Source organism: Enhydra lutris, unplaced genomic scaffold (genome assembly GCF_002288905.1).
Source record: "Enhydra lutris kenyoni isolate GAN:26980312 unplaced genomic scaffold, ASM228890v2 scaffoldscaffold15, whole genome shotgun sequence".
Classification (NCBI taxonomy): domain Eukaryota; kingdom Metazoa; phylum Chordata; class Mammalia; order Carnivora; family Mustelidae; genus Enhydra; species Enhydra lutris.
In genome coordinates, this window is record NW_019154099.1 from 61101052 (window position 1) to 61120305 (window position 19254).

The 19254-nt window shown below is 62.3% G+C and overlaps 1 protein-coding gene across 1 annotated transcript in view; it reads left to right on the forward strand.

Moving 5' to 3' along the window:
* Nucleotides 1-18862, forward strand: part of LOC111147037 (collagen type IV alpha 2 chain) — a 156921-nt gene extending 138059 nt beyond the window's left edge. Inside the window, exons 30-48 of the mRNA XM_022502888.1 lie at nucleotides 973-1134; nucleotides 1902-2072; nucleotides 2796-2939; nucleotides 4504-4626; nucleotides 4885-5066; nucleotides 7145-7208; nucleotides 7401-7475; nucleotides 9110-9217; nucleotides 9901-10008; nucleotides 10673-10744; nucleotides 11065-11190; nucleotides 12169-12285; nucleotides 12811-12972; nucleotides 13084-13182; nucleotides 13524-13670; nucleotides 13815-13931; nucleotides 14553-14744; nucleotides 15683-15969; nucleotides 17918-18862. Coding sequence (XP_022358596.1) covers nucleotides 973-1134; nucleotides 1902-2072; nucleotides 2796-2939; nucleotides 4504-4626; nucleotides 4885-5066; nucleotides 7145-7208; nucleotides 7401-7475; nucleotides 9110-9217; nucleotides 9901-10008; nucleotides 10673-10744; nucleotides 11065-11190; nucleotides 12169-12285; nucleotides 12811-12972; nucleotides 13084-13182; nucleotides 13524-13670; nucleotides 13815-13931; nucleotides 14553-14744; nucleotides 15683-15969; nucleotides 17918-18175 — 2714 coding nt within the window. The 3' untranslated portion in view covers nucleotides 18176-18862. The remainder of the gene's footprint in view (nucleotides 1-972; nucleotides 1135-1901; nucleotides 2073-2795; nucleotides 2940-4503; nucleotides 4627-4884; nucleotides 5067-7144; nucleotides 7209-7400; nucleotides 7476-9109; nucleotides 9218-9900; nucleotides 10009-10672; nucleotides 10745-11064; nucleotides 11191-12168; nucleotides 12286-12810; nucleotides 12973-13083; nucleotides 13183-13523; nucleotides 13671-13814; nucleotides 13932-14552; nucleotides 14745-15682; nucleotides 15970-17917) is intronic.
* Nucleotides 18863-19254: the final 392 nt, after the last annotated feature.

Sequence of the window (19254 nt, forward strand, 5' to 3'; positions counted from 1 at the left end):
GCACACACACACACACGCACACACACACACACACGGTGCGTAAAACCTGCGTACGAATGCTCATCTTCACGTCAAAAACACAATGAAACTTTGGGCAGCAAAGTAGAGTGAACGTCACGAGAGCCGTGGAAGAGATCCGTCCTTGTGCGTGGAGAATACTGAAATCTGTGAGAGAAATATCTGAATCCCCAAAGGAGAATAGTAGCAAAGAACAAAACTTTCTACCAAAGCCAAACGTGAGTAGAAAGGACTGTCCCGCTGTCTCCACCCTGCGAGTCTGATCGGGCGTTTGCCCGCGCCCACCCTGCCTGCCCTGCCGAGCTCCGGGCTCTGGGCTCAGCCCCAGCCAGGAGAGCCTGCGGGGAACAGGGGTACAGACGCGGGACCACACGGCCACGGCTAAGTGAGCGCAGTGGGGACCCACAGAGTCAGCTTCCAGGACACCTTCCGGAAGAAGTGACCTCCGCCCCCGGCACAGATCCGTGCTCCCAGCCACTCCCTCGCGGCACCACCTGCGAGAGCAGGGACAGGTGGGCACCGAATGTGTCCACGTGACACGGTCCTCCGACGCACGCTGCCCTCTAACACATAAAGAATATTTTAGAATGTGGCAAAATGCTTCAAATAGAACATCGAGTGAAAACAAAAGCCAAAACTCGGACTCTCAGCCGGGCGCCAGGCTGCTGGTGCGTGCTCGGTGTGCTTGCCGGACGAGCCGTCGGCAGGAGGAGAGCACTGACGCCAGCCATGGGGCCGGGTGACCTCGGGGTTGCTGTGAGCTGATCCCCGAGACTCGTGGGCCTCCTGTGGGTTTCTCGGGAGCCAACGAAATGCCGTCTGTGAGGAGGCGGCTGCTGTCCGCGGGTGCAGGGCTGACCTCACGCCCCTGTGTTGGTGGGGCCGGCCCGTTGGAGAGGAGGCCACCATCCGCGGGTGCAGGGCCGGCCTCACGCCCTTGTCTTGGTCCCGCAGGAAGCCAGGGCATGCCGGGAATGCCAGGCCTGAAGGGCCAGCTGGGCTTCCCAGGACCGTCAGGCCAGCCAGGCCTGCCTGGGCCACCAGGACCGCACGGCTTCCCAGGAGCTCCAGGCCGGGAGGGGCCCTTGGGGCGGCCGGGTGCCCCTGGTCACGGAGGTAAGGATCCCCCAATCCCCTGGAGGGGTCGGGGCCTCACATGACTGACAAGTGAGGTAGCACCAACCTCCCCAGGGGGTTCTCAAACTGGGCTCCATGGCACTCTTTCCCAGAGCTGTAGGGGTTCTGAGAGAACCCCCCGCTGAGCCAACTAAACAAGAGACAGTTGTTCTCGCTGGACTCTGAGGCCGGACATCTCATGTCCCCCTGGGTGCGTCCAGTCCCGATCTCTTCTGAGACGGACACCGGTCCCTCTGACCGGACCCGTTGCTCTGGAATTACCTTTTCCGGGCCCTGTCCTGCAGGGCACCCACACCCCAGGGTCCTGGGGCTTTAGGATTCCGACATACGACACGGGGGGAGGACACAGCTCAGCCCAAACAGGTTCCAAAAACACAACATGGGATTTGCCAAACAAGAAGCCAAAGCTCCATGTTCCTGCTGTACTCGGGGCTCCGGGAGACGTCAGTAGGAAAAATGCAGTTTCCCTGCAGAACTTCAAAATCGCTGCTGCGCTTTGAGGAGGGAAAGGTTTTCCGAAAGGGACAGAATCGGGGAAGAGAAAAAGGGGCTTCCTTCAGGGCCAGGAGGCAGGGGAATGAAGCCATGGGCCATTCGCCCCCTGGAGCCCTCCACAGAGAGGCCGAGTCCCCCACTCGGAGGTGGAGCGCAGACGTCCCTCGGGTGCTGTCCAGGGCGACGGGCCGCAGGAGCACTGGGCTCTTCGGAGTTCGCTCGTTTTCTACTCCTCCTCCTCCACTTTTCAGGTCTGCCTGGAGACAGAGGGGACCCAGGGGACACAGGTGTCCCTGGCCCCGTGGGCATGAAGGGTCTCTCCGGCGATAGAGGTGACCCTGGTTTGCTGGGGGAGAGAGGCCCCCCAGGAAGTCCTGGCTTCAAAGGAATGAGTGGAATGCCTGGTATCCCCGGACAGAAAGGTAACGGGGGGCACACGGGCACTCCCTGCAGTGGGCACGGGTTACGCGGGACTCGGAGAGGCCAGCCCCGCTCACTGGTGGGCCGGGGCCCCGGGAGGCGTCCTACCTGGGGGAACGGACCAGTGCTGCTAGGCTGAGTGGGACTGGCCTGCCCCAAAATACTGAGTCACTCATACCGAGAGGGTCGGGGGAGGCCTCTCAGGACCCTGGTGTCCGATCCGGAGGCTGGTCGGTTTTACAAACCAAAACCAAGGAAATACCTGGTCCCTGGGCTCAGTTTATTTGCACACAGACTGAGGCCAGTTTTCCTAGAAGGGAGCCCTCTGGTCCTTGACTGTGGGGCCACACGGTGATCTGTCTCTCCAGGGGTCCTTTGTGGGATCCTCATACTGGGCAGGGTTAACGTCCTGTCATATCCTCTCCGGGCGGCCACGGACATAGGTCACCATCTGTTTTCCTTGGGTCTTTCATAAGACTGACGCACGCTGGCCGTCCGTCTTGGCCCCAGCGGCCGGTCGGCAGGCGGGCAGACTCTGCGAGACTCTGTGCGTCTCAATCTGCTCGAAGGTCAGTGGACGGGCCCCTTAGCAACGGTGTCCCGGAATCCCTACTTCAGGGTAGGAATCTTATCCTCCGTGCGTCACTCTGCAGCAACGTCCCCGACGAGCAAGACTGAAAAGCTGCGGGTGTCCATGGCTAACCCAGCTTCTCGTCCCTCTGCAGGCGGAAGAGGTTCGCCCGGGATGGACGGTTTCCAAGGCATGGTCGGGCTCAAAGGAACACCCGGGCTTCCGGGAAACAAAGGAGAGGCCGGATTTTATGGAATTCCGGGACTGAAGGGCCTGGCAGGGGAGCCGGGTGTGAAAGGTACGTCCACCTCTCAAAACACCTTTCTGACGGGGTCGCAACTCACTTTTGTGGAGTGTAGCTCTGCCTAAAGCAAAACTTCCAGGAACCCCAAACCTAGGCACAATTAGAGAAGAAGAAAACTAACAAAAATTAGAAGACTTCATCCCAGCCTCAGGCCACCAGCAGCATCATGAGAAAAGAATCCAACCAAAGGAAACTCTCTTGTCTGTATTCAACAGAAGTTTTTGTGGAGGTAAAATTAAATACAAGCTCAGTTTTGGGTGACGACACGAGGTTCCGTGTTGGTACGTAAGTGTGGTCACCACCTGTCACCACCCAGAGTCACAGACCTTTCTCCTGAGAAGGACATTCCAGATCTGCAGTCGTAGCAACTCTGAAACGCGCCGTTCAGGGTCATATCAGCTGTCCTCCCCGTGCTGTGGCTCATGTCCCCGTGACCCCTGAGTTTACACGAAGTGGCAGCGACGTTAGGGACATCATGACACGTCATAGGAAACCTCCCAGCGTGACTGTTCATGGCGAGCGGGAGGTCAGGTGGAGCCGGGGGAAAAGCAGAAGGTAAATCCCACAGGAGGGGAGCGCCGTCTCACAAACGGGGACTCCGTGCTCCAGGCGGAAGGGCGCGGCACCACGCCGAGGAGGTCGTGACCCGCAGACACGAGGCCGGGTCAAGCCTGGCGTGGGCGGGCCGCTCAGGACCCCAAGTGGGAGGCTCCTCGTCCAGAAAGTGTGTCGCAACAAACCACATGTCCGTGACTTTTGTGTGAACACCCTCGTTCCGCAAGCGTCACCGTGACCTCTGAAAACAGAATAACTGATAGCCAGCGTTACTGTGGGCACGCGCGTCACATGCGGCTGGTGGGCACGCGACACACGCGGCCGGCGGTGGAAACAGCCTGGCGGTTACCTGGAAAGGCAAACAGAGGCACCGAGCACATTCCTGTCTGGTCAGCGCCCCGGAGAGGGAAGCCGGGTTCTGCACGCGGGCGTTCCTGGCAGCGTGCTTCCCAACACCCAAAACCAGAGACAGGCTGAAGAGCCCTCGTGGGCCAGTGACACGTGGTCGTCACGCGCAGGAGTGCTGACCAGCGAGAAGGAGAAACCAGGGCCTGAAACCTGCTGGAATGTGGGTAAAATCAAGAGCGTTTTCCCACGTCGTCTGCTTCCTCGATGGGAAATGTCGGAACAGGCGGATCTGCAGACGGGCCGTGGATGCGTGGCCTCTGGGGGCGGGGGGTAGGCAACGGCTGGGGTGACCGCTGACGGGTGCGGGGTTCCTTTCCGGGGTGAGGAGATGTCCTGCAGTCCTGCAGTGGCGGGGGTGCAGGTCCGCACGCAGCTCATGTGCAGAAGGGGCCTCGGGGTAAGCCGGGAGGTGGCCTCGGCCTCGGCCTCTCTTGGACACTCTTGCCCCCACTCAGGCCCAGTGGGGACCAGGGAGCCATGCCGGCCGGAGCTCAGAGCCCCTCGGGACTCGCTGGCCGGGACAGCCGCGGCTCCTCCCGTGGCCCTCGGCCTGGCTCAGAGGCTGAGAGAGACACTGCGTTCTGCTCCCCTGCAGGCAGCCGCGGAGACCCCGGACCCCCAGGGCCACCTCCCATCATCCAACCAGGAATGAAGGACATCAAAGGGGAGAAAGGCGATGAGGGGCCCATGGGGCTGAAAGGGTACCTGGGTCTGAAAGGTGAGCACAGCCCGGCTGCCCCTCCCGCCCCCCTAGTCCCACGGCCGCAGCTTCTGCACCAGACACCTCTCTGCCCAAGACGGCCGCAGTGTTCCAGCGCCTCTGACCCCAACACCTCGGCCAGGCGGCCTGCGGGTCCTCTGCGGCCCAAGGAGCCTCACGGTCCCGGGGTCAGACGTCCGGCCATCGGGACCACGAAGCGCAGGGCTTGGGGAGGGCGGCCAGCACAGGGACGACTCACTCGGGGTCTTCCCGCAGGTGTTCCTGGAATGCCGGGCGTCCCGGGGCTGTCGGGAGTCCCCGGGTTGCCAGGGAAGCCGGGCCACATCAAAGGAGTCAAAGGAGACATTGGCATCCCTGGAGTGCCGGGTTTACCAGGATTCCCCGGCGTGCCCGGCCCCCCCGGCATCATAGGTTTTCCCGGATTCACAGGAAGTCGGGTAAGTGCGCGTCTCCCCGCGATCGCTCCTCTCCCCTCCGCTCCCAAGAGGGCTGTGGTGTCGCGTCTGCTGCAGTCCGAGCGGTGTGTGGCCGGATTCAGAGTTGAGGTCCCCGGGTCACTGGGAGGAGACACGGTGCTCACACCACCACCGTCAGTGATCTGCGTGCCACCCACAGCACGGCCGGCCCTTCCGTGGGCTGCCGTCGGAGGGAGCCAGGTGTCCACGCTCTGCGCCGGGGGCTCGGAAAGAACACTTGCCACGGAGCCCTCCAAACCCTAAACTGAAGCGTGCGTGAGGTCAGGACTGAGGACCCGTCCCTGGGTCACAGCACGGAGAGCATCCCGGCTGCCGTTCACACGTTGCTTTCCTCCGTGTCCGTGCTCTGGCTCCCGGGTGCCGTGTTGCCGTGGTGACAGGGACGCCCTCTGAGCCCAGGCAGGGCTCCGGTCTCTCCGCACCTGCCTCTTCTTGGGTCAGGCGTGGCTGGCGGCCACCTGCAGTTCCGCGGGCCCCAGCGCGGCCTGCATTCCGTGGTGGGCGGCTGTGCCGCGGCTGTCTAGCGACTGTAGTGCGGGAGCTTCTTCTGTCCCGCTGTTGTGTGAAGCCGGCTCGCGCACGGGGCTCATGCGCCCGGGGCTCAGCACGTAGACCCCTCTCCTGCATTCACGGTAGGCTGAGCACACACCGGGCCGAGCGGAAAGTCTCACCACCCGGCCGTGACCCTTCAGCAGCAGCCCACGTGGCCTCTGGCCAGTCCCCTCGGAATACATGACACGTCCACGTCCCTCAGTGGCCTGCCTGCTGTCCCCGCCAGGCTCTGTGGCTCACGGGACCTCGTGTGCGGCCAGCGGGCCCCTTAGAATAAAAAGGATGGAAACGTTCCCTGCAGCATGGTCCCCAGTCACCAAGCCTAGGAGAACTCCGGTGCCCCCCGTGGGAGGACGAGCACAAGACGCGGCCCAGGCCAACGGGGAGCCGGCGCACACGGGCGAGAGAATTCCCCAGAAACAGCCACACAGGTGACTCGCACAGACGTCGTGCTGAGCGAGCTACAGCAGAGAGTCCGAACGATGCAGACCCGTGCATGTGACGGTCAGGAGCCCACGCGACTGTGACAGACGGCAGTCGGACGGTGGCTGTCCCAGGCAAGGTTGGGGACTAGGAAGGGGTGCAAGGAAACCTTCTGGAGTGTGAAAACATCCCGTGTCTTCGTCTACGAGGCACATGAGTGACATTCGTGGAGCCGTGGCGATGAGCGCACCACACGGACGTGAGCTCCCCATCAGGAGAGGACGCCGTGAGAACAGAGAGCAAGGCGTCGTCTGAACAGGGACATGGCCTTGGGCGCTGCTTCCCCGCTGCTCCTGGAGCAGAGCCAGGGTCCTGGTTCAGAGACTCGAGTCCACCGCACCGGGAGAGGTCACTGTGTGGCCCTTGCCCACACTGTAGTGTAGACCGGCACGCCGCCCTCCATCAGAGCAGGGGAGAACCGTGCTTTCCAGGGTCATGTGGTCACTATCCACGGATCCAACCTCATTTCGGGGAGTCTCAGTGACCACAGACAGAGAACACAGCCGGGCGACATCAGAGCAACCTGGGGAACCCAGCGGCCCCCATGCAGTCGCCGTCCTGCTGCTTCCTAGCGAGGTGATCTCCGCAGAGCAGTTAGCTTCTCCGGGCCTCCACTTGCTCGTCTGTCAAAGGGGACACCTAGTACCTACTCCACAGGGTTGTCCTGAAGTTTAAATGAAGTTCTCGGGACGGGACCCCGCACAGTCGCACGTGCACAGCCGGACGGGGCGGGACGCAGGCAGCCGTGCGTGTCACCACCACCATCGTGACCGGTGTCACTTCCCTGCGACACCCGTCATCTCTGTTCCTCGTGTCAGTGAGCCCGCTTGGTCCAGTAGAATCCGCTGTTACGTGGGAAACTCGCGGGCTTTGCGGCAGGTCGATCGGATTACAAGCCGGGAGTGTGGGTTTAGCCAGGCAGCCAGGCAGGCTACACCCTCCAGGGTTACCGGCCAACCTCGTGAACGCCTTCTGAGAGGTTTCCACGTCTGACCTCGTTCTAGGGCGACAAGGGAGCTCCGGGGAGAGCGGGCTTGTATGGCGAGGTCGGCCCCACCGGTGACTTCGGTGAGTATGCTGGGACGTGACCGCGGGCCGCCCACCATCCAGAGCGCCCCGGGCAGGTGTGGCGGTCAGACCCCGGGATGCCTGAGGGATTTCAAAGCCAATTGATCCTGTTAGGAACGTAACACGGCAAAGTCGCAGAACTAACCACCTGCCGACAGGAAGGCCTGCGTCAGCCGTCTTTTTCCACCACAGGTGACATCGGAGACAGCGTCAGTCTGCCGGGAAGGCCTGGACTGAAAGGGGAGCGGGGCCTGGCTGGAGCCCCAGGTACGTGAGTCCTTCCCGCCCCTTCATCTCAGGGACCGCCCTGAGCCCCGCGGCAGCTCTCTCGGGCGCTGGGTCACTACCGGTGTGGCCGAGCCACGTTTCAGGGAATGGTTTGACGTCTTCCAGCCCACGTGCAAACAAGACGCAGGACGTGTTTATTAAATGACACCTAAGACCAAGTCAGGAAGCTCTGTCTGTCCCTGAAAGGGACATTAGAGGACAGGAAGCCGATGGCACAGTGACCAGCGCATCCTGTAAAGGGGGAAGGGCTTAGCAGAGGGCAGAGCGCGTCAGGCCAGTCCCCGGAGCGAGCAGCACGCCCAGGCCCGGGGCCTAGTGTGACAATGCGGCGCTCCCTCCTCCCGTCAGAGCATCCCGCAAGTCCAAGGCCGACATTCCTGCTTGTACACATCTGGGACAGGTGCCTCCCAGGGGTTTTATCTCGGGGGACCCCTCCCTGCTTCAGTCCTAGGGGCGGCCCCGGAGGGGGAGAGAGTGTCCGTTAGCTTGGCCAGTAGGGAGGCTGCTGAGCCCATGCTTTGTCTAGAAGTCAGAGTGGACGGGGATTCCGCCTCGCGTGGAGTCAGAAAGGGGTCCTCGTCGACTGGCTCCTCGGGGCTCACTGCCGATCTAGAATCTGGTCTCCCAGCAGCTTCCCTCCCAGCCCCACGGGTACCCTGGACTCGCTGAATGGCCCCTTCTCAAGAATTTCTCAGACAGTTTGGTCTAGAAGAGCAGAAGCGTGAGGCTCTGTAGCCACAGACAAGGACCCCATCTCCCATCTATTCAACTGGAAATGTGTCAGGGACGAGAAGTGGCCCCCACCAGGGATCAGGGCTGTTCCCCCTTGAACGTTTCGGTGTCACTTACCCACAGGCCCTGGAAGCAGAGCCTCCCCCTGTGCGCACGGCCAGGGGACCATATCTCAGGACTCCAGGGTCCCGGGCACACAGGGGCCGTGACGTCAGGCACCCTCAAGGTGCATCACTGTCCCTCAGATGGGAAGGGGGTGCCCGAGGGGTCAGCCACAAGGCTGACCCGTACAGCCGAGGGGGTGCCCCAGGGAGCCCCAGTCACATCCCGGTGGGGCACTGGAGCTCAGGCCTGTCCTCGGAGGGATGACGCAGGTGGTTGTGAAGGAAGGCGCACCGGGCAAAGGGAGGTTTGGCGCAGATTGCTACGACACTGAAATCACCAGTAGAAATAAGCAGAGCTGCTTCGTGGTTGCTCTTTAAGACCACGGAAACACGAGGGCCTCTCCCGCGGGCTTCGATGTGCTCACGGCAGGGCAGTGGGCTTCCTCCAGAGCCATCCAAAGAGGGGACGAAGGGAAAGCCCTGATGCGTTTTCTGGCCCAGGCTTGAAGCGACACACGAGCATTTCCGCGGTGGCCTGGGGGTCACCCCTGTCAGCCCCACCCAGCACACGGGCATGGATACCAGGACGTAGGGGCCACTGACGTAGAGACGGTTTTAGGGAGGGAAGGATCACGCTCCGATACGCAGCCCGTTCACAGTAGAAGCACCAACGTGGAAAGACAGTGTCCCTTTTGGGGTGTCCCCCTGAGCCCTGTGAGGGCTGGGCCCCAGGGATGCGGCGCCTGCCCTGCTCCAAGCAGGACTCTGTGCTTCCAGGGCTGAAGGGCTTCTTCGGGGAGAAAGGAACAGTGGGCGAAGTCGGCTTCCCCGGGATAACAGGCGTGCCCGGTGTCCAAGGCCCTCCCGGAGCCAAAGGGCAAACAGGTATGACCTCTTGCCGTCCCACAGCCTCCCAGCATGCACCCTCCCCTGCACGGCTGAGCCTCCACCCTCCAGGCTCCCGGATGAGGTGGCCCAGGTGTCTGTGTCCTTGTCTGCTGTGACCGCACTCTGCCCCAGGAGGCTGCCTCGTGCGGGTTGCCCGTGACCCAGCTCTGCCTTAGAACCAAACTCAGGGGAGGACCAAGCCACAGGCCACGGGGGGACATGCAGGGGGCTGACGCAGGTGCTTGTGTGGCCCAGCGTCTGTCTCCCCGTGAACGCAGACCAAGTCCTGGTTCCGGGACCCCTTCCGTGCAGCTGAGTACACGGAAGCGGGTTTGCAGATCCCAAGTTAAGGCGGAAAGTGAACAGGGGACTAGTTTCGAGCTTTTTTCTTGCTGCTGCTTTTGCTTTGTTTCACCTTGCTTTGTGTGGGACCTGGGAACCCTGACGCCCATCCTCCGGAGTCTCCAGGTCCTCTGTGCACCCCTGCTTGGATGGCAGGACAAGAATGGGGGAATGTAAGCTGCTCTCTCTTTGGCAAGGCTGCTCCACCCCCAATGAACCTGAATGTGGGGTGATTCCCGGCTGGAAGGAAGGCCGTCCTCTCCCACAATGCCCTCCTCCTCTAGCGAGGACCTGAACTAGGGCTTCAGTCCCACTTAAGGACACGTGTGTCCTCCTAGGCTTCCCAGGACTGACAGGCCTGCAGGGGCCCCAGGGAGAGCCAGGGCGGGCAGGACTGCCTGGCAACAAAGGAGACTTCGGCTGGCCCGGGATTCCAGGCTCCCCAGGTAAGAAAGAGCATTTCTCCCTTTGCAGACTCGACACATGGGGTCGCTCTGAGCCAGCCTGGCGGGCTGGGGAGAGGTCCTGTTGGCCGGGCTGACCCTTCTGGTCGGTACCCAGGCAATGCTGACGTGACCAGAAGCCAGTTTCCCCGATGTTCTGTCCAGGGCTGGCCGGAGCTCGGGGGTCACCCAGCCCAGCCCGGGAGAGGCCCTCAAGGGCTGTGTTGCTCGGAATGAAAGGGGCCCACACCCCCGACACTCACTGCCCAAGTCACAGGCGGCGTCACCCCCTGCCTCCCGTGTCTACTCTAGGACTGCGTGTCCTCGGGAATCCAAAGGGAACGGAATCCAGCCAGACAGGTGGTTCTGTTACAAACCAAACCCACAGAGTGCCTCGGGGGCGTCAGGGAGAAAGGACACACCACTTCCAGTCCCCTCGAGGCTGTGAGGAATCTGCAGAAAGACTCCAGGAAAACAGGCTCGGTGGGAAGTGCATATCCTGGGTGACACGCACGTGACTAATTTACAAGTCGTGCTGTGTGGAACGTGACAGGCTTCTGAGTGAACCGGACGGGTGACCATGAACTAGCAAACAGAAGCAGATCTGAGTCAGGTTAAGGTCGCCTTGCTCTCTGGTGCACACGGTAACCATGAATGAAACCCGCAGGTTTTCCCGGCATCCAGGGCGTCAGCGGCTTGCACGGCCTGCCAGGCACCAAAGGCTTTCCAGGATCCCCAGGTACCTGACACTGCCCCGGCCACGCGGCCACACCCAGCCGTGGGGGAGGGGGCGCTGAGGGGCATCCCAGCCTCAGGAGCTCAGGGATCAGGGCAGCTCCCCCGGGGGCCGCATGGATGGGGGCCCCGGTGGTTCCGCAGACCAAGAAGGGGTTCGGCCACCATCAGGTCTGGGGCACAGAGGCTGCCTGGCCAGCTGAAATCTGCACAGTGAACTCCGGCTCTGCTCCCGCGTCTCACGGCACAGTGACCGTCCCGCTTCTGCAGATCGGCCTGGCACAGGCAAGGAAGCTAACGTCACTGCTGTTCTCCCCGCCACAGGTGTGGACATCCACGGCGACCCCGGCTTCCCTGGTCCTGCAGGGGACAGGGGTGACCCAGGAGAGCCCAACACCCGCCCAGGCCCTTTCGGAGCCCCAGGACAGAAAGGGGAGCGAGGAGACCCAGGTGAGACCGAGCACCGCCCAGTAGCTCCGCCTGCACCACCATACCCGGGAGGGTGTCTGTGCATCTGAAAGATGAGGAGCAGAGAGGGCACGGGCCCTGCCGGTTGCTCTGCAGAACCTGTTGGCCAGCACCCCCCATCATCCTCTGTTATAGCCCATCGGGGTAGTTACTGGGACGAGGAACTAGGGTCGGTCCAGCGGCACTCGTCTCGGCAGGGGCTAGGACCTAGGGCAGAAATCGCCTCTCTTACTCGCATTTGTACGAATGGGAAACGCCTGCCCCAGAGCTCAGTATCCGTGTCTGTCTGGGAGGACGACTGTGACCCCGTAACTCTTCCTGACCTCCGCTGAGCTGTGTGCCCCAGAGCATCCCCCTGGCATCCCCGACTCATCCCACAGCTCACTGTCTGTACAGCATCTGTTTTCTGGAATCCTTGTCACCCCTGCCAGGGAGCCCCTACACTCCATCCGAGGGTCCTGGGACAGTCTGTCCGATGCGAGGCCGCCACCCTGCACGGAAGTCACGGCAGCCCCATGACCCGGTGGCGTCTGCACCGATGGGTGGTGCTGCCCGCTGGGCCGCAGGCTCTGGCCATGACCGGGGAGGGGCCTCTCCACTAAGACACCCTATTGACACTGAGCTGAAACAGGGCTGGGGCCTGAGCTAGTGCAGGGTGGCCACAGCGGGGACTGAGAGAGAGCATCTGTGTGGCCCAGAGGCCTCATGTGGCCAGGACTGGCACATCTGGTGCCAACACCGGGGCTGGCGAGCAAGAGAGCCAGGCTCTCAGGGCCACACGCTGTCCCAGGCGCATCACCAAGCTCGATGCACGGGGCCCTCCCTGGACCCAGCCTTGGGCGGCTCCCACCACAGCCTCCTGCCCCCCCCCCCGGGGCAGGAAGTGGCGGGGAGGGGAAACCATCGATCGAAACGTGGGATGCTGCTCCTCAAACAGGTTTCTTCTGTCTCCCTCCCAAGGGGAACGAGGCCCTATCGGGAGCCCCGGACTTCAGGGGTTCCCAGGCGTCACCCCACCTTCCAACGTGTCTGGCTTACCTGGTGACAAAGGGGCACCAGGCATATTTGGCCTAGAAGGTAAGCAGGACGCTGGTTTCCACAGGGGCAAGAGCCGGCGGGGACCGGCTCACTTTGGGGATGCAAAAGACTTCGTCTCCTCCTTGAGGACATTGTGCAAAGTGAAATAAGGCGCACAGGAGGGGACGGGCACTGCGAGGCCACTGGCTCACGGCCCGAGAGTGCTCAGATCCACAACCGGAAGGGAGGAAGCGGGGCCTGGGGCTGGGGGAGGCGGTGGCAACTCACTGACTCCTGGGAACGGGGCTTCGGTTTGGGAAGGTGAGGGTTCTGGGGTGCACGGTGGCGATGGATGTACTCCGAGCCACTGAACCGCACGCTTAGGAATGGTTAAAACACTAGGTTTTAGCGTACATACGCGAAAACAGTCATCGGTGTTAGACCAGCCAGACTGCCCCAAACGGGTGACTTTGCGTCTGGACCCCAGGCACCTCCTGCAGCGCGTCCTGGCACTCCGTGGCGAGCCTGCGTCCCAGCCCGCGCCTCCCTCCCACATAACCTCTTTCTTGTGATGCACGTCCACAGGTTACCGAGGGCCCCCCGGGCCGCCTGGGCCTGCTGCTCTTCCTGGAAGCAAAGGAGACGAGGGGAACCCAGGAGCTCCGGGAAACCCCGGGACCAAAGGATGGGGAGGCGACCCTGGGCCCCAGGGCCGGCCCGGCGTGTTCGGTCTCCCGGGAGAGAAAGGTAACAGCGCCCCCCGAGGAATCCTCAACTTAAGGAGGCGGCGGCACAGGTCAGAGGCGGCTGGAGCCCCCGCCACACAGGCGAGTCCTCCATGTCCTGCTTGTCTTGTAGGGCCTAGAGGGGACCCAGGATTCATGGGAAACACAGGAGCCACCGGGAGTGTGGGCGACCGAGGCCCCAAGGGACCCAAGGGAGAACGAGGACTCCCAGGTAAGTGGCCATTCGCACCCCTGCAGACCCCCGTCTCGGGTCAGCTGCCACGGGGAGTGGGCGTCGGAACTGTCCCTGTCCCCCAGGCTTGGGGACTCCTCTGAGGGCCCCCTCTGTCATGGGGACCTGCCATCGCCTCTGCTGGGACATGGTGAATGACACGAATTGCCAGAAGAGCTGAGCGACTCTGAGACGGGTTATAATGCGTCTCGTCTCTGAGAGCAGCATGGTTCCAGAAAGCTCCACCGGTGGATTCAGCGGATAAAACAACGGAATACAGACGAGAGCAAGAAAGCCACAGGGTTCTCCTGTGCCAACGGGGCATTCTTCTCCCTTTCCAGGTGTCCCCGGTTCTGTGGGAGCTCCTGGGATTGCAGGAATTCCCCAGAGGATTGCCATCCAGCCAGGGCCAGTGGGTCCACAGGGAAGGAGAGGCCCCCCGGGGGCGCAAGGCGAGATGGGGCCCCAGGGCCCCCCAGGAGAACCAGGTGGGAGCCCCTGCTGCAAAGCCTTCGTGTTTGCTTTGTCCTCACTGCGGTTTTCTGGCTGAAAAGGCTTCGCGTTCAGCCGCAGTGATGCTGAGCCCCATCCTGCGTCCCGTGCTGGTGACCCCTGGTTCTGGGTCTCTGCAGGTTTCCGCGGGGCTCCCGGGAAGGCAGGGCCCCAGGGGAGAGGCGGTGTGTCTGCTGTCCCCGGATTCCGAGGAGACCAGGGGCCCATGGGACAGCAGGGGCCGGTGGGCCAGGAAGGTGAGTGATGGATGGCGAACAGGGACAGAGAGCAGGGCCCTCCGTCCAGGTCTGGGAAGGGATCAAACGGCACCAAAACGAGCAGAGAGGAGAGGCCAGGGCAGTGGCAGGGGAGGGGACGTCCCGTGAAGAAGTGATGACAGTGTCCATGGAGGGGAGGGGTACGGAAAGGCAGGCTCGACCAGGACCACGGATTCCAACCGTTTGAAGGGTCGTCTTGCTGGAGGCCGACTGGCCGTCCTGCTGTGCTCTGGGCCAAGTCACCCCTGGGCGGGCGTCATGGGAGGCCAGTTTCTAACCCAGAAATGCCCATGTGTGCAGGGAGCTGTCTGTCCCCAAGAGGTCCAGCCGGGGTGGAGGGGGCTGGCTCTCGGGCAGAGGAAGCCCATGTGTGGGGTTGGGGCTGGACGGTCCTCCTTCCGGCTCCGAGTGTCGCAACGCCTGGCCTCTGGCTCGGCGCCCTGGCGGATCAGGTCGTCCGCAGGACGCTCTCGATCTGCAAGGGCAGAGCCAGTGAGGGCCAGGCCTCGGGGAGAAGGCAGGCCGCAGCCACAAGAGGCGAGCCGGGTGGGCTGAGGTCCACGCGGCAGCTGAAGGTGGCCACTGTCTCCCGGGATCCAGGGGAGCCGGGCCGCCCGGGGGCCCCCGGCCTGCCAGGCATGCCGGGCCGCAGCGTCAGCATCGGCTACCTGCTGGTGAAGCACAGCCAGACGGACCGCGAGCCCATGTGCCCCGTGGGCATGAACAAGCTGTGGGGCGGGTACAGCCTGCTGTACTTCGAGGGCCAGGAGAAAGCCCACAACCAGGACCTGGGTAGGTACCGCCGGCCCGGGCCACCCCGGCGAGGTTCACACTCAGACGGCCCAGCTCCCCGGGACCCAGAGCTGCCACCCGTTCCCACCCTACGGCTGCAGAACACACGAAAATGTCCTGTGAAAGCTCTGAGCCTCAGGTCGGCGCCCCAGAGCGGGCGCGACAGCAGCCTCCCCGGGCTCCGGGGTTCCCACCCGGCCCTCGCCCCCCGCCCACCCCTGCCTGGCCCCCAAGCCGCCAGCCCCTTGTGGGGCTCTGAGAGCAGGCTGGGGTGGCCTGGGGCGCAGGCAGAAGCCCCGGGAGAGCAGATAAGAATGTGTGCACGCGCCTGCTGGAAGGAAGCCCGGTCGCCAGAAGGAATTCAAATGCCTCGCAGGCCCGCAGAAAGTGGCCTCTGCTGGATGCAGGGGTGTGCAGGGAGGGCGCCTTCATCGGTGACGGCTGTGGTCAGGCCGAACCCCGACAGTTTATGCACATTCCTGTCCACACATCCTGGTCCAGCCGCGGGGTGGGGCCGGCTTGCTTGGGGCCACACCTGGGCTCTAAGCTGGGCCCGGCTCTCTCAGGTCTCACCCAGCCCTGCGCTGAGATCAAGCTGATCTTTGTACCTTACTAAGGGTGGGTGGCTTACTTGGGGTGGGTGTGGCCGGCCGTCCTTCTGGGAGGGCCCTGTCTGGCTCCCATGGGGGATTCTTGGGGCTGGTGTGTTAAGACCCCCAGCCGGCGTGTTTGTTCATAAAGACGCACTCCCTGCCGACCCAGCCTCATCCAGAGGCATGCGTGACAACTTCTGGAAGAAAGGGGCAGAAACACCAGGTCTGAGGCCCCCCAGGCAGCTGCTGGGTGGGCCTGACACCCGGGGAGCATCGTGGGTGGGCCTGACGCCTGAGAGCCTCCTCCGGTCTGCTCGCCTGTGACCCTGGGACCCCTCTCCACAGGGCTGGCAGGCTCCTGCCTGGCTCGGTTCAGCACCATGCCCTTCCTGTATTGCAACCCGGGTGACGTGTGCTACTACGCCAGCCGGAATGACAAGTCCTACTGGCTGTCCACCACTGCCCCGCTGCCCATGATGCCCGTGGCTGAGGATGACATCAAGCCCTACATCAGCCGCTGCTCCGTGTGTGAGGCCCCAGCCGTCGCCATAGCAGTGCACAGCCAAGACGTCTCCATCCCCCACTGCCCAGCTGGATGGCGGAGCCTGTGGATTGGATACTCCTTCCTCATGGTATGTGGTCCTTGCCTGCTTTCTCTCTGAGCATGGAACTGGGTGTAAATCTAGTTCCTCTCACCAACCACATGGTGCCTGGGGAAGCAAGACAACTGCCTTTGTAAGAATAACCACACAGGACAGTTGTTCAGGTTGTGCACTGCACAAGGGTGCCTGGCCAAGGGGATGAGAGTTGGAATGCAGCCTGCACTTTTGCCTGCACTTTCCTAACTGAGCCATGTTAGGCATGGGCCGCCCCCCCCCAATGCCTTTGTGTGGGGTATGATCCGGATAAACCGCGCTACCGGGATAGCGGTGCTGAAGTGTTCCTGCTTATTCCACCAAGGCAGGGAGAAAGGGAAGTGCAGCAGGGGTAGTGGGCCTTGTGTTGCGTTGATAGTTATCATAACTCCCTACTGCTATATTGACTAGACACCCAACGTGTTAAATATTTCATAAATTATATGCATATCATACTCTGTACGTTGTAGGAAAAGAGAAGAATTGCTGTCTTACCGTTTTTAGAAGCACGAGTGCTGCATCATTTGAAGCAGCAGAATCCTGAGTTCTGTGCAGACAGGCATATGGTCTGCTTTCCAAGAAGCTGACCCTGTAGGTGACTCTTGAGGACAGACAGAGAAACCCCTTTTGGTTGCACATGACCATCAGGGAGCCTTGTGTGTAGGCAAGCCACACACTCTGATCTTTTACCTTGCTGTAGAAATTCAAAAACAAAAATGGACCTTGTCCCTCACAAAGGGAGCGATGCGGTCCCAGCTCTGAGGCTCCCTCCAGCTGTCCTTCCACTCCCCGTGTGGTCTCAGCTCCTTCACACCAGGTGGGGCGGGAGGCGTCTGCTCACACGAAGCAGAGCACGGCTCTGGGCTGGGGATCTTCAGTTCTGTGAGCAGAAGATTCCAAAGCTTTCCCTTCCTGTGGTTTTGTGCGGAGAGGAGAACCCAGGTTTCCCATCCGGAACGTCCCAGAACACCCTCCCTTGCTCCCCGAGTCCGGTAGCCACAACCACTCCTAAGGCACAAACCACAGCCCGCACTTCCACGCCAAGTGGCGCGTGTCTCCATGAGCCTCCTGCATGCCTTGGCAAGAGCGGCCGCAGTTATGAGACCAGGAGAAAGGTCCCTGTGACGCTGGGCCCGCCTCCCCACCGCAGCCGCCCAGTCATCTCAAGTGGCTAGTTGTTGTTCGCGGTCCCCCGGTGGAAACCGTGATCGTCACACAACTCACCTGTTGGTTACAGACAAATCGGCAAGCACAGATTCTCCACACTACGCCCATCCCCGCTCCACAACCACAAGCCGAGTTGGGGCTCGAGGGGCCACTGTCCTTGCTCCTTCGTTTTATCTTACCAGCCTCCCAGGCTGACCCACTCAATGACTTTGTTTTCTTTGTGTTTTTTTAAGATTTTATTTATTAATTTGAGAGAGACTGAGAGAGGGAGCACAGGTAGGGGGGTGGGAGACAGGAGAAGCAGGCTTCCCGCTGAGCAGGGAGCCCGATGCGGGGCTCCAATCCAGGACCCCAGGATCAGGACCTGAGCCGAAGGCAGACGCCCAACAACTAAGCCCCCTAGGTGCTATTTTTTCTGTAAAAAAACAGTTAAATTCTGGTATCGCAACTGCCAGGCAAACACTTCATTGCTTGAGTGGATGATGCAGGAGACAGTATTTTTCCCAGGTGAAGTTACCCACATCCACTGGCGATAACCCACTTCTGTTGTTCTGGTTTTCACTTAACCACCGGTCGTGGGCGTGGGCTCCGGTCCCTGCGGCTGCTGTCCACGGGCCGCCCGGCCTTCGCTGCGTCCCTAGCACCGGAGCGTGCTGCAGGGGGCTGTGTAGACAGGGGCAGCTGTCCCGGGGCTGGGGAGCAGTGAGGAGGAAGGGCCTCCCAGCCCCGGGCTACCCCCGGGGTGCGCTCACCGCCCGGCCCTGTCCCCTCTGTGCAGCACACTGCCGCGGGCGACGAGGGCGGTGGCCAGTCGCTGGTGTCCCCGGGCAGCTGCCTGGAGGACTTCCGCGCCACGCCCTTCATCGAGTGCAACGGGGGCCGCGGGACCTGCCACTACTACGCCAACAAGTACAGCTTCTGGCTCACCACCATCCCCGAGCCCAGCTTCCAGGGCGCGCCGTCCGCCGACACCCTCAAGGCCGGGCTCATCCGCACCCACATCAGCCGCTGCCAGGTGTGCATGAAGAACCTGTGAGGGGCCGCGCTCCGCCGGGGGCCGCTCTGGTGCTTCCTCTTAACCTGTTACCTCAGAGGGCGCCCCCCAGACGGAGCTCCTTCTTGCCTCCGAAAGCCGGTGGAAAGGCTACCACAGGAATTCCTCACCCGCGCTTATGCCAAACAGCCCCTCGCCGTGCGCGGGTGCCGGACCCCTCCCCGCCGCAGGCGCTGTCCCGCACCCCGCAGCCCTGTCCGGCCGCACTAGACTCTCCGCTAACTTCTCCCTCCGCACCCGTGCAGTCACGGCTTCCGAGCACCGCCCCAGCCGCAGACGGAGCTCCCGGCGGGCTGGTGTGGACAAAGGAAGCCTGAGCTCACCGCCGGGTCCCCAGGGCGGGGTCTCCGGCCCCTGCGCCAGCAGCTCTGTTTCCTCCCGGAGACCACTGATGTGGCTTTGAATCCCCTCAGGAAAGCCAGGCGTGCCTTTTCTTTTAAAAGACTTAGCGGGTCCTGCGGGGGCTCCTGTCCCGCACGTCCTTGCAGACCCCCCGGTTTGGGGGCCCGGAGGAGCAGACCCGCCCCGCCCCCCGCGGGTGGCGCACTCAGGAACCCACGGCCCCAGGTGGCCCCGGGGACTGACCCTCTGTCCTGGGTGACTTGTACGCCTCTGACTCATCTAACCTCTGTAACGACCACAGAATAAAAGTTGGTTTTGAGCTTTTTATACCCCGTGTTGTTGGCGGCCTTCATTCGCGTCTGAGGGCACAGGTGGCCGGCGCAAGCCCCACGGGGGTGAGCCCCGCGTGGGTGAGCCGGTCCCCGCTGCGCTTCTCCCGAGATCCCGCAGACGGAGCCCAGGGTGTGGCGCTGCCATTCGCACTCAGGGAGCCGTGCGTGTTCCCTCACCCCAGCCGCCACTCGTGGGAGCCGTGCAGAGACGCACTCGCGATGCCACTCAGGTGCTTCTCACCTAAGGCCCCAGATCAGATCTCCGAATGGCCAAGAAAGCTGCAGGCACACTCTGGCTTCAGTCTCTCTGGAACCTGGCTGGTCTTTGGGAGCCCAGATCAGAACTTATTTTTACCCTTTAAAATTCAGTCTCATATTAAACGTTTC